The sequence below is a fragment of the Parasteatoda tepidariorum genome, chromosome 1 (assembly GCF_982258835.1).
Source record: "Parasteatoda tepidariorum strain Cologne lab strain chromosome 1, Ptep-v5.0, whole genome shotgun sequence".
Taxonomy (NCBI): domain Eukaryota; kingdom Metazoa; phylum Arthropoda; class Arachnida; order Araneae; family Theridiidae; genus Parasteatoda; species Parasteatoda tepidariorum.
Window position 1 is genome coordinate 21,207,027 of NC_141755.1, and position 17,020 is coordinate 21,224,046.

General features: G+C 32.2%; 1 protein-coding gene across 2 annotated transcripts in view; it reads right to left on the bottom strand.

The window, feature by feature from the left end:
- The window catches only part of LOC107441012 (glucose dehydrogenase [FAD, quinone]), a 50,489-nt gene that overhangs the window by 3,086 nt on the left and 30,383 nt on the right, over positions 1-17,020 (bottom strand). For both annotated transcript variants that reach the window (XM_087160254.1, XM_087160257.1), the window contains exons 4-11: positions 15,798-15,987; positions 14,121-14,252; positions 12,870-12,991; positions 11,396-11,563; positions 10,593-10,743; positions 7,945-8,096; positions 5,503-5,680; positions 3,092-3,314 (exon numbers count right to left, since the gene is read on the bottom strand). In XM_087160254.1, the coding sequence (XP_087016380.1) occupies positions 3,092-3,314; positions 5,503-5,680; positions 7,945-8,096; positions 10,593-10,743; positions 11,396-11,563; positions 12,870-12,991; positions 14,121-14,252; positions 15,798-15,987 (1,316 nt within the window). The remainder of the gene's footprint in view (positions 1-3,091; positions 3,315-5,502; positions 5,681-7,944; positions 8,097-10,592; positions 10,744-11,395; positions 11,564-12,869; positions 12,992-14,120; positions 14,253-15,797; positions 15,988-17,020) is intronic.

A 17,020-nucleotide genomic window follows, 5' to 3' on the forward strand; every position in this document is an offset into this window, starting at 1 on the left:
CACTAGAACTATGTTGAGCAATTTTCTTTTCAGTGATTTTTTAATTGGCATATGCTTACCATATTCGAATAAGGAAAACACACATAAGAGTTTGTACGAAAATAGTTTCAATATCAGTATGGAAAAATTCTTGACTTGATGATGAGAAAAATTCCTTCTAATTGATGATTGATGAATCCGAAGTTATAAAAAAAAAGAAGTGAAAGCATGTCGCATATCACAATATCTTAAAAATTACCACCGTTCAAAACGAAAAAGGATATAATTGGAGGATTTGCTGCTTTTTGCGTAGTTAACCATCATTTTTTTCAAACCAAATATCGGAATTAAATTCATTAACAGATGCGTTTGCTAATTAAGAAAACTATTAGCTATAATAAATAAGCATAGAACACATAAACTATGAAACAATTTTGTTTTGCAAAATAGCCACTATTTGAAGCAACGACGTGGTACAATCTGAGGATAAAATTCACAGACTATCGTTCAAACATTTCAGTTGAAATGGACTCATAGGCAGCAGAAAATAATTGTTCAATTTTTAACGTCAATAGTGCCAAAAGTTATTAATTTTTTACAGTACCCATTTTTACTATTCCAACAAAATGGATACCAGTAAATAATGCCAAACTTTATGCTATGCAAGTGAAGTTCGTCATCATTCTTCAGATAGAACTCTCAAACAGGAAAGAATGTTATAACTAATGAAGTCACAACAGTTTATACCAGAGCTATGAAGTGATAGTTGAAGTATTTGTCTCCGACTTATACTCAGTTCTGTAATATCTGTATGTCTTCGAATTTCGAGTTGAATAATCTAAAGAAATTTTGCTAAAGAACTCTTTTATTTCATGTTAACATCAAATTGAACACTCATATACACTTCGAAAAGAGTACTCTGACCTAAACACAAATAAAGGAGAAATCACAAACCAAGCTCCACACGTCCACGCCATTTTCGAATTATTTTCCTTTCCGAAAACACCAATTTTTGCAAATTTTGGATATCGATTCTAGATCGTTGGCAATTGGCGGGATGTTGTTATTCTCTTCCATGCTACTAAATATCTAAAGAAGCTGAAGTTCGCCGTTTCAAAATGTATCTCTAGTTGTATAAAAATAATTATATTTTAATTGTTAAATATCTGTCAATTGTATTGAATAGTTTTATAATATTTTATTTATTTTCCACTTTGCTCTGTTAAGCCTAGTTTGAATTCCACTTAGTATGATTGATCATAACTGTGATTGAATCTCGTTGATCGATCTATCATTTTCTTCCTTCATGGATTGGTTGGTTATGAACTTGGTGGTATAAACCTTAGACGACTTAACAATAAAACAAAAGGCTCTATTGCAGCAGAAAGTCCGATTCCATTATCAGAGCTGCCAGTTCTTATTCAAAGCAACAGTTTAAACTATAAGGAAATGACTCAACAATGCTCTGATATCGCTGGAAAAGGAAAACATGTTCTTTTTTTTTTGTTCAAAGCTCCCTTTTTAATTACCCGAAACTGACAGCAACTCCGCTACCTTGTTCTTTCTGTTAACATTTAATTTCTGAACCACTGTTAAATTTTAATTTAATTTTTGCTTGAATAATGGGACATCATTTAATAGTATGATATGGAATACTGCAGGAAAAGATACTTTCACTAACTAAATGTTTCTTTTTTACTCATTACTTTATAAATTAATTTATTTATTTATGAAAGTAAACTCAAAAGAAAAATTTGATTCAATAGGGGATCAACTACTGTTTTTGGATCGTTTACAGTACCCACTTTCGCAGTTCCAATTTAATGATTTATAGTGAATGCCAATGATCTTGTCATGCACGTGATGCTTTCCCTAACCAAATGTTTTTACCCATAGGCAAAATGGGTCTTGGTTTGGTGTTCATGGTGTCCTCACTTTTCAACTGCAATAAACAAGAGTAACAGTAAACATATTAAACAGAGCACATGCGTTGCTATGACGACTGCTGCTACTTGATAATTTTTTTAGAATTCTTTTTTCACTTTTAACTTTGTTATGCATTAAGTTTATGAGTTTATTTTTAAGATATGGAACCAGAGAGATCACATAAATGCTTCTTGAGTTGTGAATAAAAAAGAATTTCATCATTTGAACGATCGTTTTGTTTTTATTGTTTTAATTAAGAATCAGAAATTCTAACCTACAGTTCAAACTAGATCCTTTTCAATACTAATTCAGGTGAATATCACAAATAAAGAGGGTCCAAACTGACTGACACGGTCCTAAAAGTTAGAGTTGAAGCAGGAAAAAATGATGCCAAGGCCTAAACGTGCCGAGGCAAAAAAAGCAAACGCCAAAGAATGCAGACGGAAATACCTTAAGCTTTAAACACAAACGGAAAAACGAAAGGATTCCGTTCACAAACGCAAGCATGAAGCCCGTCCCTCACAAAAGTACCGAAGTAGTTAAGAGAATTGAACCTTACCGAAGAGCGAATGGTGACTTTCCGAATCCCTTTCATGCAAATACGAGAACTGAGTGTTGATCATCAGTTAGAGATAAAAGGATCCATTGTCAACGTACCCAATAACTTGCACAAGACCGTAGACTGTCTTCAGCGCAATATAAATAATTCATTCACAATTCATGTAAAATTGAATAAAAGCCTAGCTTTCAAATCATATTTCATGTATGAACTCGTGAATCCGAAACGGGTGTATGATGCAGCTTACATTCTCCATCACACACCGTTGTACCAATCCGAAAATGTTAATATTGATCTCGATTGGTCGTTCAATGTCTATTCAGTCATCAAAATAATTTACACAGAATGTGTCTGAGCTGCATTTAAATATGTCTGCGAAAAAGTTTCTTTTATAAAAAAAAAATTAGACAGCAACCAATTTGTCAATGGGTAACCTGTGATCGCCTTGAGGCGATCACAATTTTCTTCATTTTGTAGTGAATCGTATTTTTATTTTTTAACTAGGTTCATTTATTGATCATTACAGTTCCAAAATTTATCTGTAGTACAGCTTTTTTTTAAACTTTATTCATTACTTTATTAATTAATTTATTTATTTATGAAAGTAAACTCGAACGAAAAAATTACTTTAATTGAGGATCAACTACTGTTCTTGGATCGTCTACAGCACCCATTTTCGCAGTTCCAACATAATGACTTATTGTGAATGCCAATGATCTTGCCATGCACGTGAAATATTCGTCACTATTCTGCAAAAAATTTTCGCAGCCTGGAAAAACTGTAGCAAAAGGTTCTGATCCAATTTTTTGCATTGATTTACTAGTTCCGATCTTGTAACAAACTTTTAGTCCTGTAAAAATTAAAAATTAATTGGTATGCGATGCATTGTATATTTCCAATTATTAAATACAAAAAATATTCCAATTTTTGACGTTTCGTAAAATACAACATATTTAGTCACTCAGAAAATTAAATGCTTACAAAGAAACTTTTAATTACCGCCATGCTATTTCATTTCACTAACGAACTCTCACACCGCCTGTACCACCTCTGGTAACATTTGGCTATGTTTAGTGACAAGAGTAATATATTTACCCCTTCTCAGAAATTTTATCTTGTTTAAGTGGATACGGGTCCCGCGTTCCAAAAGTAGCCCAGAGCAGTGGTTCCCAAATGGTGTTCCGGGAGAATTGCAGGAGTTCCGTTAGTTAGGGCTTGGGTTATTTGTTTTTTTAACAAGCAGTGACTTTTGAAACCTTTTATTATATTATATTTTATTATCATACTGCTAATGGCAACAGAGGAGCGACTACGACTGTGAAGTTAATACACCTCTCATATTCAGCATGTGGGGGCGGAGTTATCAACCATGCCAACCTGCATCTATCAAAAGGTACCTCGTGATTGAATCAAGTTAGTATGTCTTATATACCAGTGAATTGATGTTTAATTTTCGTAGTGGTAGTTACGCCACAATACTCCCCCACCAGAATTTTATCAGGGATAAAATTCAATGGACGAATACCACTAGTTGCTGCACTTGTGAAAGACCGAGAGAGCTGCAATTAAGGTCACCGGGTTTTTGAGTGCCAAATGTGAGAGGTGTATTAACTTCACAGTCGTAGACGCTCCTGTGTTGCCATTAGCAGTCGAGTGTATGCAGGCAGCCGTGTTTAATCGAAACGAGACTGAGTAGCAACAGCGTGAGGAGGTTGATTATGTCGCAGTCACAAGTAGCAAGTCAACTGTTCAATGTTGATCATCCAACGAAGTAGGCATTACCAGACTGAAGTGGCCGTTACTGTTAAGATTTTTGAGAAGTGGGCGTCACTGCGTGTTCAATTCACTTCCGGGTCACCTATGTGGGGGAGGAGTTATCAACCATGCCAACCTTCATCTATCAAAAGGTACCTCGTGATTCAATCATGAGGTACCTTTTGATAGATGAAGGTTGACATTGTCGATAACTCCCCCCCCCCCCACAAATGCAATCAGTAATCCCTTATTTATTTAATACTTCAGTTGCCTGTATGAAAATATTTAAAATAAAATACTAATGAAAGCTAAAATATAATTTTTCATTATATACTAGCTGAATACCCGTTCTTCACAAGGGGTGAAAAAAGCATCAACTAATCAGTATTAAACATCACTACAAAGTTGTGCACAAAACTTTTAAACAAATACCGACATAAATAATAAAGTTGAAATGATTCTAATTTTTTTTTTAATAATTATTATTAGTTGTTGCCCTTCTCAGTCGCTCTATCCCCTCTCGAACGCTCTATCCCCTGAGTCATCGCGGCTCTGGTCAGCAACTTTAATTCTTTCAATTTATTATGTTTTGGGATTACGTCAGGATCTTTGACGGTACGATAAAGTTCTATATTTGAGCGTCTGTCCATCCATTTGTATTCCACTAAAAATATAGCTCTTAGTATCTACAGATTAAAAACTCCACGAGCGTTTTAATCTTTTTGTGCCAGTGTCCAAATTTCTGACGTGTGAGTCTCATAAGACTTCTATAAATTAATAGTTTAGTTTTCCGTAAAACCATCCATTGGTAATGGTGATTCTGTTCAGTATTTCAGGAGTGATATTGATGTTAATTATAACAAAATCTTAAGTGGCACAAACGCTTGTCATCTAAAGTTATGTCGCACAGGTAAGTTAAGAGAAACCTCAGTAGTTTTGCCTTCAAATAAAAGACTGTAATTTTGACCAACGGATGAGACTACTGTGTTCTGTTGAATAAAAATTAAAAATGAGCCTTCTTTGAGATGAATAAATATGAAGAAATAGAAATTATTATCCAGGGGTATAAATTTGAAGGTACTCTCCTGAACAGAATATTGACGCTATACTTTCTCAATTGCTGCTACCCTCCATGTTTTAGGATCGTGATAGCATATCTAATTTAATATAAGAACTTGACAATATAGTCACCATATCAAAAGTTATGTAGGTATTACGTATTTCATTTTGCACACCGTGCAGTTAAATAGCACCTAAAGTTCAGAAAAGGTCAAAATCCTTACCTTCAACAATGTCCCTCAGATCCTGTGGATCATCGTAATAATTAGGATTAATGATTGGTGGGTCATAAGGATTTGTGGAGTTTAATTTTACGTATCCTCTGCTTTTTGGCTGCAGATGCTGTGCAAAACACTGATAAAAAGGCCTATTTTCATAAGGTCCAAATATCTGTTGATATGCCTTCAAATGAAGATATAAATATTACTTTTAAACAAAATATTTGATTTCTCAATAACTTATAATTATTGAACAAAAAGTCAATTGTGCTGATATGGCAATATAATTATGTATTTGTTAAACTAAATTGCGTAATATTACACATTTAAAATTTAGCTTAAGAATGAAAAATTATAGAGTTTTGTTGCATTTTAAAAATAGCAAATTAAAGCATGAAATTGATAAAATATAATTTACATCATTAATATCGTATCTCAAATTTCATCGCACTGTAGGTTGAACTTAAATCTATTTAGTTAACTAACTCATTTTCTTATAATCCTATATTCTTATCTTTCTGTGCTATCGTTGTTTTAGTCTATATATTTCCATTAAATTATATATACTACGCGTAAATATACTTAAAATGGGTTTAGTCATAAGCAACTGGACTTAAAATTTTGATTCCAACAAATAATTAATTTATATGATTCATACATTTTAGTTACTTACCTTATTATAGCGTGAAAGTTTATTAAGGAATATAAATTTTTAATAAGTTGCTACACTTCGAATTTAACTTCCCATTTTCACTCACATATTTTCACTCCAGATATAAACTACTACGTCAAAACTCTTTAAAAAAATCATGAACAACAAAAAATGTAGGGATTAAATCTAGAGAGAGGAACTAGACGCAACACACATGCAAGCAATCAATTCATTCCTAGTGTTCTAGTGGCTCTAGTGTTCCATTGCAAACAAAAAAAACTGAAATTTTCAAGAAACTACTTCACGATATCCTTTATTTACAGTTCTTTAAGCAGAAAATTTGAATGTGTGCTTTATAGACATTTTCATCTGTGGACAATACCTTCTTTTTAAAATATACAGGATGTTCTTAATACATGTATATATAAAAGATATATGAAGTTTATCTGTATGTGTAATCACGAATAGCAGGTGAATAGAGCAGCGATTTTTATCATGTTTTTTCTTCAGCTTTTAAACAATCAACACTTTCCGGCGTTGTGTAGTTCAGTAGCAGTATCTAAAAAGCAAAATTTCTCTGCTAAAACCTATTATTACTGATTAAACTTTATTAATATCTTTAGAGTGGTATCACCGATAGGCACGGTATATTTGTTACAGATTGCTTATATATAATTTTTAAATCATTTTGCGATAATTTTCCTCCTTCTACGTTGAGTTGTTCACATGCAATATTGAAAACTTGTTTATTTGTTTTTTCATATTTTCAATTGTGTGCTGTTGTGGTTACAGCATCATAACAAAATGCTTCAAAATAGGAGAAACAAAAGCGTGGAAAAAAATGAAATACCCAGTTAAAACTGGCTAAGCTCATAATATAAATTCTGAAGGAATTAAAAACGCGTGCTAGAAACAAAAATGTCAACTAACATAAGTATTCAAAAACTAAATGATTATTATATTTGATCGTCACAGTGTTGGAAGCTGGTCACAGTTAACGAGTTAATAGCAGAAGGTGGTTAGTAAATCAAAATATTTTTAGAATTCTTATTGAAAATGTTGTCAAAAAAATTAAGTTAGGAGTCACAAATTTATCTTTAAACGAGGAAAAAACGAAAATGACACAGAAATCTGCCGTACCACCATTGAAGAAGATAAGAGAAGAAACACCAGATCCTGATAGATAAATTCAAAACACTCTGAGATGTTTTTACTAATCTCTTTTTAACTCTTCTTTGTTTTTTTTCAGGCACTCAAACAGAATTCAAAATAACGATTTATAAGATTTTGATAACACTCTTGTTATACTATCTCTTAAATTCTTTCTTGGAACTTCTTTTGCCTTTTTTTCTTCACTTTTAACAAGGGATATCTAATATATATATATATATATATATATATATATATATATATATATATATATATATATATATATATATATATATATATATATATATATATATATATATATATATATATATATATATATATATATATATATATATATATATATATATATATATATATATATATATATATAATATAATATTAAGGGTGGTCACAACAGAACACCCCTCATGTGCTATTTATCAAATACTGCGTCTGCATGTGGACCACCGATTTGAAAAGTAAGACATACTTTTATGTGAACCCTCAATCAGGAGTAACAATTATCCTGACCATTAAGAAAGCTCATTAGAAATCCACTAATTTAGCAAGTAATTTTCTCGAATGTATACTAAATTATGCCACAAGGAAGATAAAGATACAAAAATCATTCCAATATAATTTCTTACCCCAGGGATCAAGACATCAGACAGAGCTTTGTTGATAACCGTAGAGCCAAGATTATAATAAAGTTGAAAGTTTGGAAAATCCTTTTCAGGTTTGGTACATGAACCTCTTAAAAATGCCATAGCAGTGACACTGAATGGTCCAGCCAAAACGCCTATAAATGTTATGTTTCGCATGAAATTTATGAAGCATGTTTGTATCAAATTGTTATTTTAAAAAATATTAAGTATTTTTTTTAAATAATTTAATAGTGTGTATTTAATAGTGTGTGCTAAACACAATTAATAAATTAATAAAGCTAAAATAATTCCAACTTTGTTTCACTTATTATTATTTTTTGTACTTTAGTAGGACTTTACATTATTAAATAAACGAAACATGTTTTTTGGTGCTTATAACTTCAAAATAACGATTAACTTTTTTCAGTATCATTTGTCATTGTGCTGTCGCTCGAGGCAATTTTGTGATAGTCAAAACTTCCAAGTACCTATTAGAACTGCACCAATAAGCATAACACCAAATATGTTTATTGCCAAATTTAATTAACCATCCTTGACGTCAACCATTGTTTGAAAACTTTTCACGATTTCCTTAAAAAACTTGTACCCTTTCTCTATTAGTGTCTCTATTTAACAATAGCTTATTTTTTTATTTAAATTTTAGTACCTACTTCCGAAATTGATCAAGCATCATTGGCATCAATAATGGTGTAGAGAGCTTTTGCGTTTCTCTTAAACAAATAAGTACTGTTTCTACGTCTATTTGGCTTTTCGGTGGATTGTGTATTTCTCTTTTTCAAATACCATTGATTTCAAACTATTCAGTTTTATGGTAACACCTTAAGCATAACTCTAAACAGTCTAAACACGTAGTTTCAGATAGCTTTAGAAACGCTAGTTTGGTGACAAAGTGGTCTGTGCTACCACGTTTACAGTGTTCCTTGAGTTTCATGCATCGAACAAAAAAATTAATTAAACAGCTAAGAACAAGCACTCAACACTTTCTTTTAATGACAGTTGAAAGTTAGCGAACATCACTGATGCAATCTGTAAAATGTTTTTTTTTTTAATTGAATCGCTTGCAGTTTTAGTTTTATCAGAATATTCCATCTTTCAAACGTAGAAGAGACGTCTCTTCCAAACGAATTCTTTTTATTTTGCAAATTCTTTTTTAAAGGTTAGCATAAATTGCTCTAGACATAAAGATAAACTCTTTATTTTATTACAAACATGTACATTAAAATAGTCTATATCGAAACACATATTTACAAGGAATAACTAATTTGTCTGCTTTATCCGGGTAAAAGTGGGTATACACACGCATTATCGTGCGTAACACTCATTGGAATTGGAAGGTATGAAACAGCGGTTACATAATAAACAAAAAAGTGGGTTAATAGGGGATATAGTCCCCTCTTACAGTTATACAGGCCTGGCAGCGTGATTTCATACTTGAAATAAGGAAGTTTGTCATTTCCTGTAGTAATTGGCCTGTATTGTCGGGTGGCAATTCCATACCTTCCGTCTCCAACGAGTTTTACGTACGATCATGCATGTTATGTACAATGTATCAATGCATGCACTTATCAAATTTTGCTAAAATCGGTCCAGTAGTTCTAGAGATAATCGGCCAGGTCTGCAAAGTCTCTTAATTTCTTACGCCAGTGTATATCGGTTAGGTTCATTACTTGAAATATATGATTTTGCTTACCATTTACAAATTCCTGAAAGACATTAGTCTCAGTACTTGTCCCGGGTTTTAATGAGGGCAGCCTACAATTCTGCAGTGAGCTAAAACTGCTACATTTGTTATATGCAGTCCTACTGAGGATAGCCCTCGTTTTCTTGAGGATTAAGGACGCGGAAACGGAAGGTAATTGATAAGATGCGCCTTATTAGCCAAAAAACCATAATTTCAAGATTTTGCAAAGTAGATGGAGACACTGTATTGCTGGAAAGTTCGTCATGGACAAAAATACCGACCTATCTCGAAATACCGACTACCTGCAAATGGCAATAAATGGGTTTCTAAAATTTTTGAATATCGTCAGCCTCCGTATTGGTGGATAATGACTTATTAAGTTAAGTCTTCTCAGTGGACACTGCTCCCTCAGGAGATGCCTATACATAATGGGTATTGAATCTGATTCTTTGTGTCGAAGTTGCCCTCTTGAGAAGGAGACTTCACGACATATACTGTGTGATTGTGAGGTCTATTCTGCTAAAAGATTTGAGTATTTAAGGCATCACTACATTAAGGCCTGGGAACTACAAAACGTTCCTGTCAAGCTTTTATAGCTGAACATTTCAACTATAAAGCTTTCTTGTTAATCATGATTTAGGTTTTGGATACAATGGACCACAAATCAATGTGCCCCGCTCCTTGGAGCTGCCCAACCTCTTCGAAGGAGATAATTATCAAGCTTTCTTATAATAACTCGGCAGCAGACTAGAATTAAAAAGAAATTTTTTCTAAACGTTAGATTTGATGAATGTAAATGTTTAAACATCACTGGCGGCTTCTTTATTTAGCAATATCTGTCGAATTGAATTACATTAACATTTAAACAGATTAAAAATATTACTTCTAATAAAACTAATATAATAATTTCTTCCGAAATACTCCTTCAAATAAGTTATTAATTCATTACCTTCTCGGTGATTGATGTATTGCTCGATTTTTTCAGGATCAGATAACTGTTCGTCTGCAGTCTCTAAATTAGAGTCCAAAGCAAAATTCATGGTACATGAACAGTGGTCTTGCAAATTATGTCCTACAGGTAGGTCAGCTACGACAGGAATCTGAAAAAATTTGGTATTAGATGTTTCCTTTGAATTGCAATTTTACTGCAAAAGACTATACGAAAATAATTCAATAAGGAAGTTCAAGAGCACTGGTTCGAATCACAGTGATAGCTGATCAATACGAATTTAGCACCCGGCTCGCACCGACCACAATGCTGTAATATCCTCAGTGATAGACGGATTATGTGCTGCCATCAGTCCCCTTGTCGTCAGGTTAACCGTTGAAGGTTTCCGTGATTTTTATCTCTAAATAACTCAAATGTTGATGGAACTAACGTTCGATCAAAAAGTCCTCCACGGAGGCAAATTTCTTCCAATACTTGATCCAAGAGTTCTCTTGTCTTCTAGATTGGGTGCAACATTTCAAGCCAGCCGAGCTGAACATTGGTCATAAACTTAAAATTCAGTCAGCTGCAATGACGGTTATGAAATACAAAATAAAATAAAGACATTCAATATTTTGAATACTCTAATTCTATATCAGGTTTTTGTTTTGACTTCATTTTATATGCATTTAAAAAAAAGTGTACTCTTAAGTCAGATTTATAATTTAAATGTGTACGGTACACTACGTAATAAAAAAAATTTCAATTAGTCAGTCAGACTTATTGGTTAAAACAGCTTATCATTGTTTAAATCCTAAACTTACTGCAAGTTTTGTAAGATCCTTTTTTGGTCCTATTCCAGAGAGCATCAATATTTGAGGAGTTTTCACACTTCCAGCAGATACAATTACTTCTTTCTTTGCTTCTATTACGTATATTTCTCCATTCACTTCAAATGAAACACCGACTGCTCTATTATTCTGGAGCAATATCTAGGAGAGAAAAGCAAGGCTTTAACTGGAAATAATTAAATTACTAGCAATTATGTCAAAGCAGTTTTGTGATTATTTCGAGAAAAATTTAAGACAGCAAAATAAAAAAAATTATAAACTCTTAAGCTGTAAAAACTTAATATGTTCTTTTAATAACTCTGTCGATTGTGAAGACGTTTTCTTAGACGATGAAAATGAAGTTTGCAAACGAAACCAGTAAAACTAAAATCACTTCCTCAGAAGTGTCCCAAAAATAATCAACAAGTTAAAAACTTATAGAAAAACAGTAGCAGCTGGAAACTTACAGTTTTTGAGGCATTTTACTAAGGAAATTAGATTTTTAAATCTCTTAAAATTTTACAAAGTTTGCCATCAGATGGCGCCATAGACTAGAAAACTATAAAGCAATGTTTTCTGTTGAATTTCAAAAAATTCATTTGAAATATTTCCTCGGGAGTAGGTTAATTTTGTTCTTCTATTACGCTAAGTTATTGCAGAAAGTAGTGGTTATTTCGAATACATTTTTTGGATGCTTTTACTTATCAGCAGCATCGGCCCTTGTAATTTACTTCAAGAGTTGAGGTGAAAAATTATTCCTGTGTACTAAGCGAAACACATCAAACTATGGGTGGTTGACCGTGAAAAGTTAAGCACAGATGGCGCTAGGAGATAAAATTCGGCGTAAGACATCCAAGTTACTGCTTCAGATTGATTTTTTTCGCTTAAGCTTGAAAAAGTGCTATTGTATTTGTAGTGTTTTCAATATAACGCTTTCTTTCAATTTAACTTTCAACAAATCAAACAGGAAAGGAATTCGGATGACTTCGTGAATTTGCTCTGGTGCTATCCAAAAAATAACAAACGGTTCTATTTTACACAAATATAACCAAATAAGGGATAACATTCAAAACATGGCAAGCCTTGAACATTATTTATGCTGTGATATTAATTTTCTTAAAATTCTTTTAGGCTCACGACCTAGTAGAATTTATAAATTAAGGAAAACTCTTATGAATGGCATAATTTTTCACGAGTAAATTTAAATTCAAATCCCAATAATAAAACTTCCTAGAATATTAAGCCTGTTCACATATTGCAGTGTAGGCATAATAAAAGCGAACGGATACACCTGAAGTTTTTTTTTTTAATTTCTTCCGGCTTTAGAAAGGTTTACTTTAGAAAGGTTACTATTGTTTACTTTCAGTCAATCTTCCACGTATTTCTATCTTCTTCCATTTTTCAATGACTGATTTTTCAAATCCCCTAGTTTATTTTGGGACATTCACCTACTTGTTAATCTATTTACCTTAGTTACGTAAGCATTTGTAAGAATATGTAAGTTTTTTCTGTGTTCTGCAGGCACCAAGTAAGCTTTTGCAGTATTCCACCTTTGCATGTTACGAAGAGACGCTTGAACTTCCACAAATCCTTAAAAAAAATCATGAAACAAGGATTATAATAAATACTTAAAATAGGCAGTTAACGTGTTGCATTTTGAAAAATATAATTATAAACTTTAATTGGGTGTTCTATGTATAACGCTTTTAGCATATATTTCGAGAATCGATATCAAAAATAAGCTTAAAGTATGTGGGTTGCAAATCAATATTTAAGTGAGGAAAAAAAAATATATCAAAACCTAACATGAAAAGAGCTATGATAGCAAGATAAAAAATATTTTTATATATTATTAAAATAATATTAAAATAATATTATTAAAATATATTTTCTATTCAAACTAGATTTTTTTGGTTTTCCTACATTTACCAGCCAAACCATCTGATAAAATATATTTAGCAATACTCAATATAATTTAAAAACTACAATATAGCTAAAATAGTAAATATTTCTCACTAATATGTTTAAAAATTATTATTTAATTATAGCAAACTTATCACGGAATACATAAAATCTTGGGGCTTTTTTTTGTCCAAGCTATAAACGTCCTAAAATTTTAAAGAAAGAGAGGCAATTAGTCAGTTAGGTTAAATTAGTCTATGTCAGAATACATTAAAGAATAAATGATTGTAAGATCCTTTGAGAAGAACAACTCTTTCATTAATATTAGTTAACACTAACTACGTATTTGATATCTTTTAAAAACACTTAAAATATTCAAATAAACATAAAACAAAATAGGTGTAATTAAAACATGTATATTACCAACAAATTATTTTATATACAGGTAATGGAAAGTTATAATTTAACAGCTTAACGTTATATATATACCAAATATATATAACGTTAAGCTATATACCGGATATAAGCTATATACCTATATCTATATATATATATACCGGATATACCAAAGAGCTGGTACACAAATTGAGCAAACCCGCTGTTATATTTCCCTACCTCTCTTCGTCTGAAACATCAGTCTCCTCACTCACGTGCTCGCTCTCATTCGGCAATTGCGGCAGAAAAAGAAGGGCGCCGTGTGACAATTCAGATGAGTTTTCTTTTTTCATAGAGAACTCATCTGAAATGGCACACGACGCCTTTCTTTTGAGATTGAAAGTACTTTGAAATAAGTCTAATGCTATTCTGTTTGACATACCAGTTTGTTTCTCTGCATTAGGATCAACGATTTCATACCCCATGCTTCTGGCAGCTTCAAATATCGGATCTTCAATAGTGGGATGGTAATTTGGAGATTCGACTGCCATTGGTCCCCCAGTGGAATGGTATTCTGCCATACAGAGTGTGAAAGAAGGAAAAAAACAGGACAAACAATTTTTAATCTAACTTTATAACAATAAATAAATTAACGAAAAATAAAAATAAATAAATTAGCGAAATTTAACAAACAATTTTGACTTTTACAAAATAAATATATTTAATTGGTTTCAAAGTGGCCGGCTTTTGCAGCAATACAGAAGCACAAAAGCCCATTGAAATTTTCAGCAATGGACAAGACCTTTAATCTATCTCATTCTTGTCGAAGTGATTGCTTTAACGAACGATTTCACACTGTTATTTTGACAGCGTGAAACAATTTTAAAACAGCAGATCTTTTGCTTGACATATCGTTGTAACATGTTTTATGACAAAATCGAGATCTACAGTTTAGGAACTTCGTATGCTCTATATTCTTGTGACTTTATATTCTGATTTTAACTGTGAAACAAACATTTCTTATACTAGGTTGTGATATAAACAAAATTTACCAATTGCAAAAGGACATGTCGGTAATAAATTGCTTTTTGCAGAAATTGAATACGTTGTAGCATACTAAAATGTAAGTAAAAGAGAAACTTAATCACTACTGTCTAGACAAACAAGAAATTGTTCCAAAGATATTTTTTATGCAAAATCGAATAGTACCAAAATCAAGTCAACAGGGCTCATAAATTGTAAGATAAGAAAACTTTATTTAGGAAAATATCTATATATATATATATATTGACACGTACCCATTTATGCGTGGATATTTCGTAACTATATTAACTCGTAAAGCAATGTTTGGTTTTATAAATAATCAAATTTTTAAACATACAGTTCCTATAACTTATAAACTATTAATACGGTTAAATTCGTATTGATTTCATTCGATTTAAAGTAATACATTTTCACAACAACTCATTGTGACCGAGGGAACATTGAGGGTTAAAATTCCATGACTCAGTATACGGCAAGCCGCCCCCGAGATTAATCTCTGTTATCCACTATGAAAGCTCAGCAACCTATACGACTGGGCTATCGCGGCTCTTTCATTCGATTTATAAATGAAATTCATATGATTTAAATAGTTTTGCAGGAATTTTTTGCACCTTTTAATTCTGTTAAAAATACATTTATTTTTTTTACAATTTTTCAATATTCATTTTTTTTAAATAATTATTTTTACATGCGTTAAATTATTATTATAACAGATTATAAATAATAAGTTTTTTTACATCTTTTACATAATACTTATTTTTTTACAATTTTAATAAATAATATTGCAGTGATAACAAGCGAAGTTGTTCCAAATTAGGAAAACAATTCTCATAATGTCATGTTCACCCATAATATCTCGTCAAAGTGAAAGCAGTCAGGCTATTCTAAAGATGAAAAACTATTTCTATATAAGTCAAAATCGTTTAAGAATCTTAAAGAATGAAGTTCACACATTCATAGCAAAATCAAAATTATTAATATTATTTTTCTGCTTTTATCTATTTAATTTTGTTTTCAGTTTATTTAATTTTTTCATTTATTTTTTTACAAAGCAGTCAAATAAATTGAGTGATACCAGAATCCAAATATTGAGGATCCCGCTCATCTTCAAGCTTCAGAAAATACGGAAGTACTTCCTCGTAACTCCATCCTTTTGCTCCGTCCTCGGCCCAATCATCGAAGTTCTTCTTATTTCCTCTAATATTTATCATGGCATTTAAAAGACTTGAGCCTCCTAGACCTGTTCCACTGGGCCAATATAAACTCTGTAAAGGATACAAAAAAAATTATTTTTTGTATGTAAGACAATGAATTATTACGAGGTTACGTTCGTAAAATTCAGTGAATGGTTTCTTAAAATAAAGACGAAAATAAACAAAATTCATTTACAGCAGAAAATATTCCCAATATACTTTTGATATTGTTTGTAGAGCTGCTGGAATCTGTCAGCATTTTCACCGAGGGTTATAGTTCTTCCTCCAAACGCTTTGAAGCGCGCAGGTATCAGGTTCAAATCCTTCCCTCCGTAAGCCTGGATGTATTTTTGTGCTGTTCTTCTCAAATTTATGATGCTTGTTCTTTTTTGATTTAAACCTCAGAAGTCAGCACATATATATATATATATATATATAAAGTAACCACGTTATTTTTAAAGATTTACCTGTAAAAGCTCTTCAACCACTCAGAAACATACCTTTTACAGTCGCTTCTACACCACTCCCTTCCAACGTCCTCTCAAACACTAAAAAACTGGAAGTAAAATTTCTAAGCGAATATTTAAAAAACGCACTGCTACCCTTTTCCAATTATTTAAAAAAAATATTTCTGTTAGAGAATCTCTGCAAGGGATTTCGGTTATCGGAATATTAAATTGGAAAGGCAGAACAGCAAGTTTCCACCTAACAGTTTCGAAATTTTACTCCAACTTTTTTTTAGCTTTTGGATCTGTTCCGTTCTGTAATTCATTTACGTCGCACTAGAGTTGCACAATTGGCTAGTGGACGGTCTGGGAAACATCCCTGAGGATGATCCGAAGACATGCCATCACAATTTTGGATCCACTTCAGAGGGGATGGCACCCCCGCTTCGGTAGCCCGACGGCCTGCACGTGAAGTCAAACACTTTACGGTAGAACAGTTTAATAAGGACCAATACCGCACACCCTCGGTCCCTACGCAAATTGATTCACGTGGTTACCCACCCGCATCCTCACAACAGGCAGTGTTGCTTGACTTCGATGATCTGCTGGGAACAGTGTCTTAACAATCACTGCGGGACTTATTCAGTTTACGTATTTTA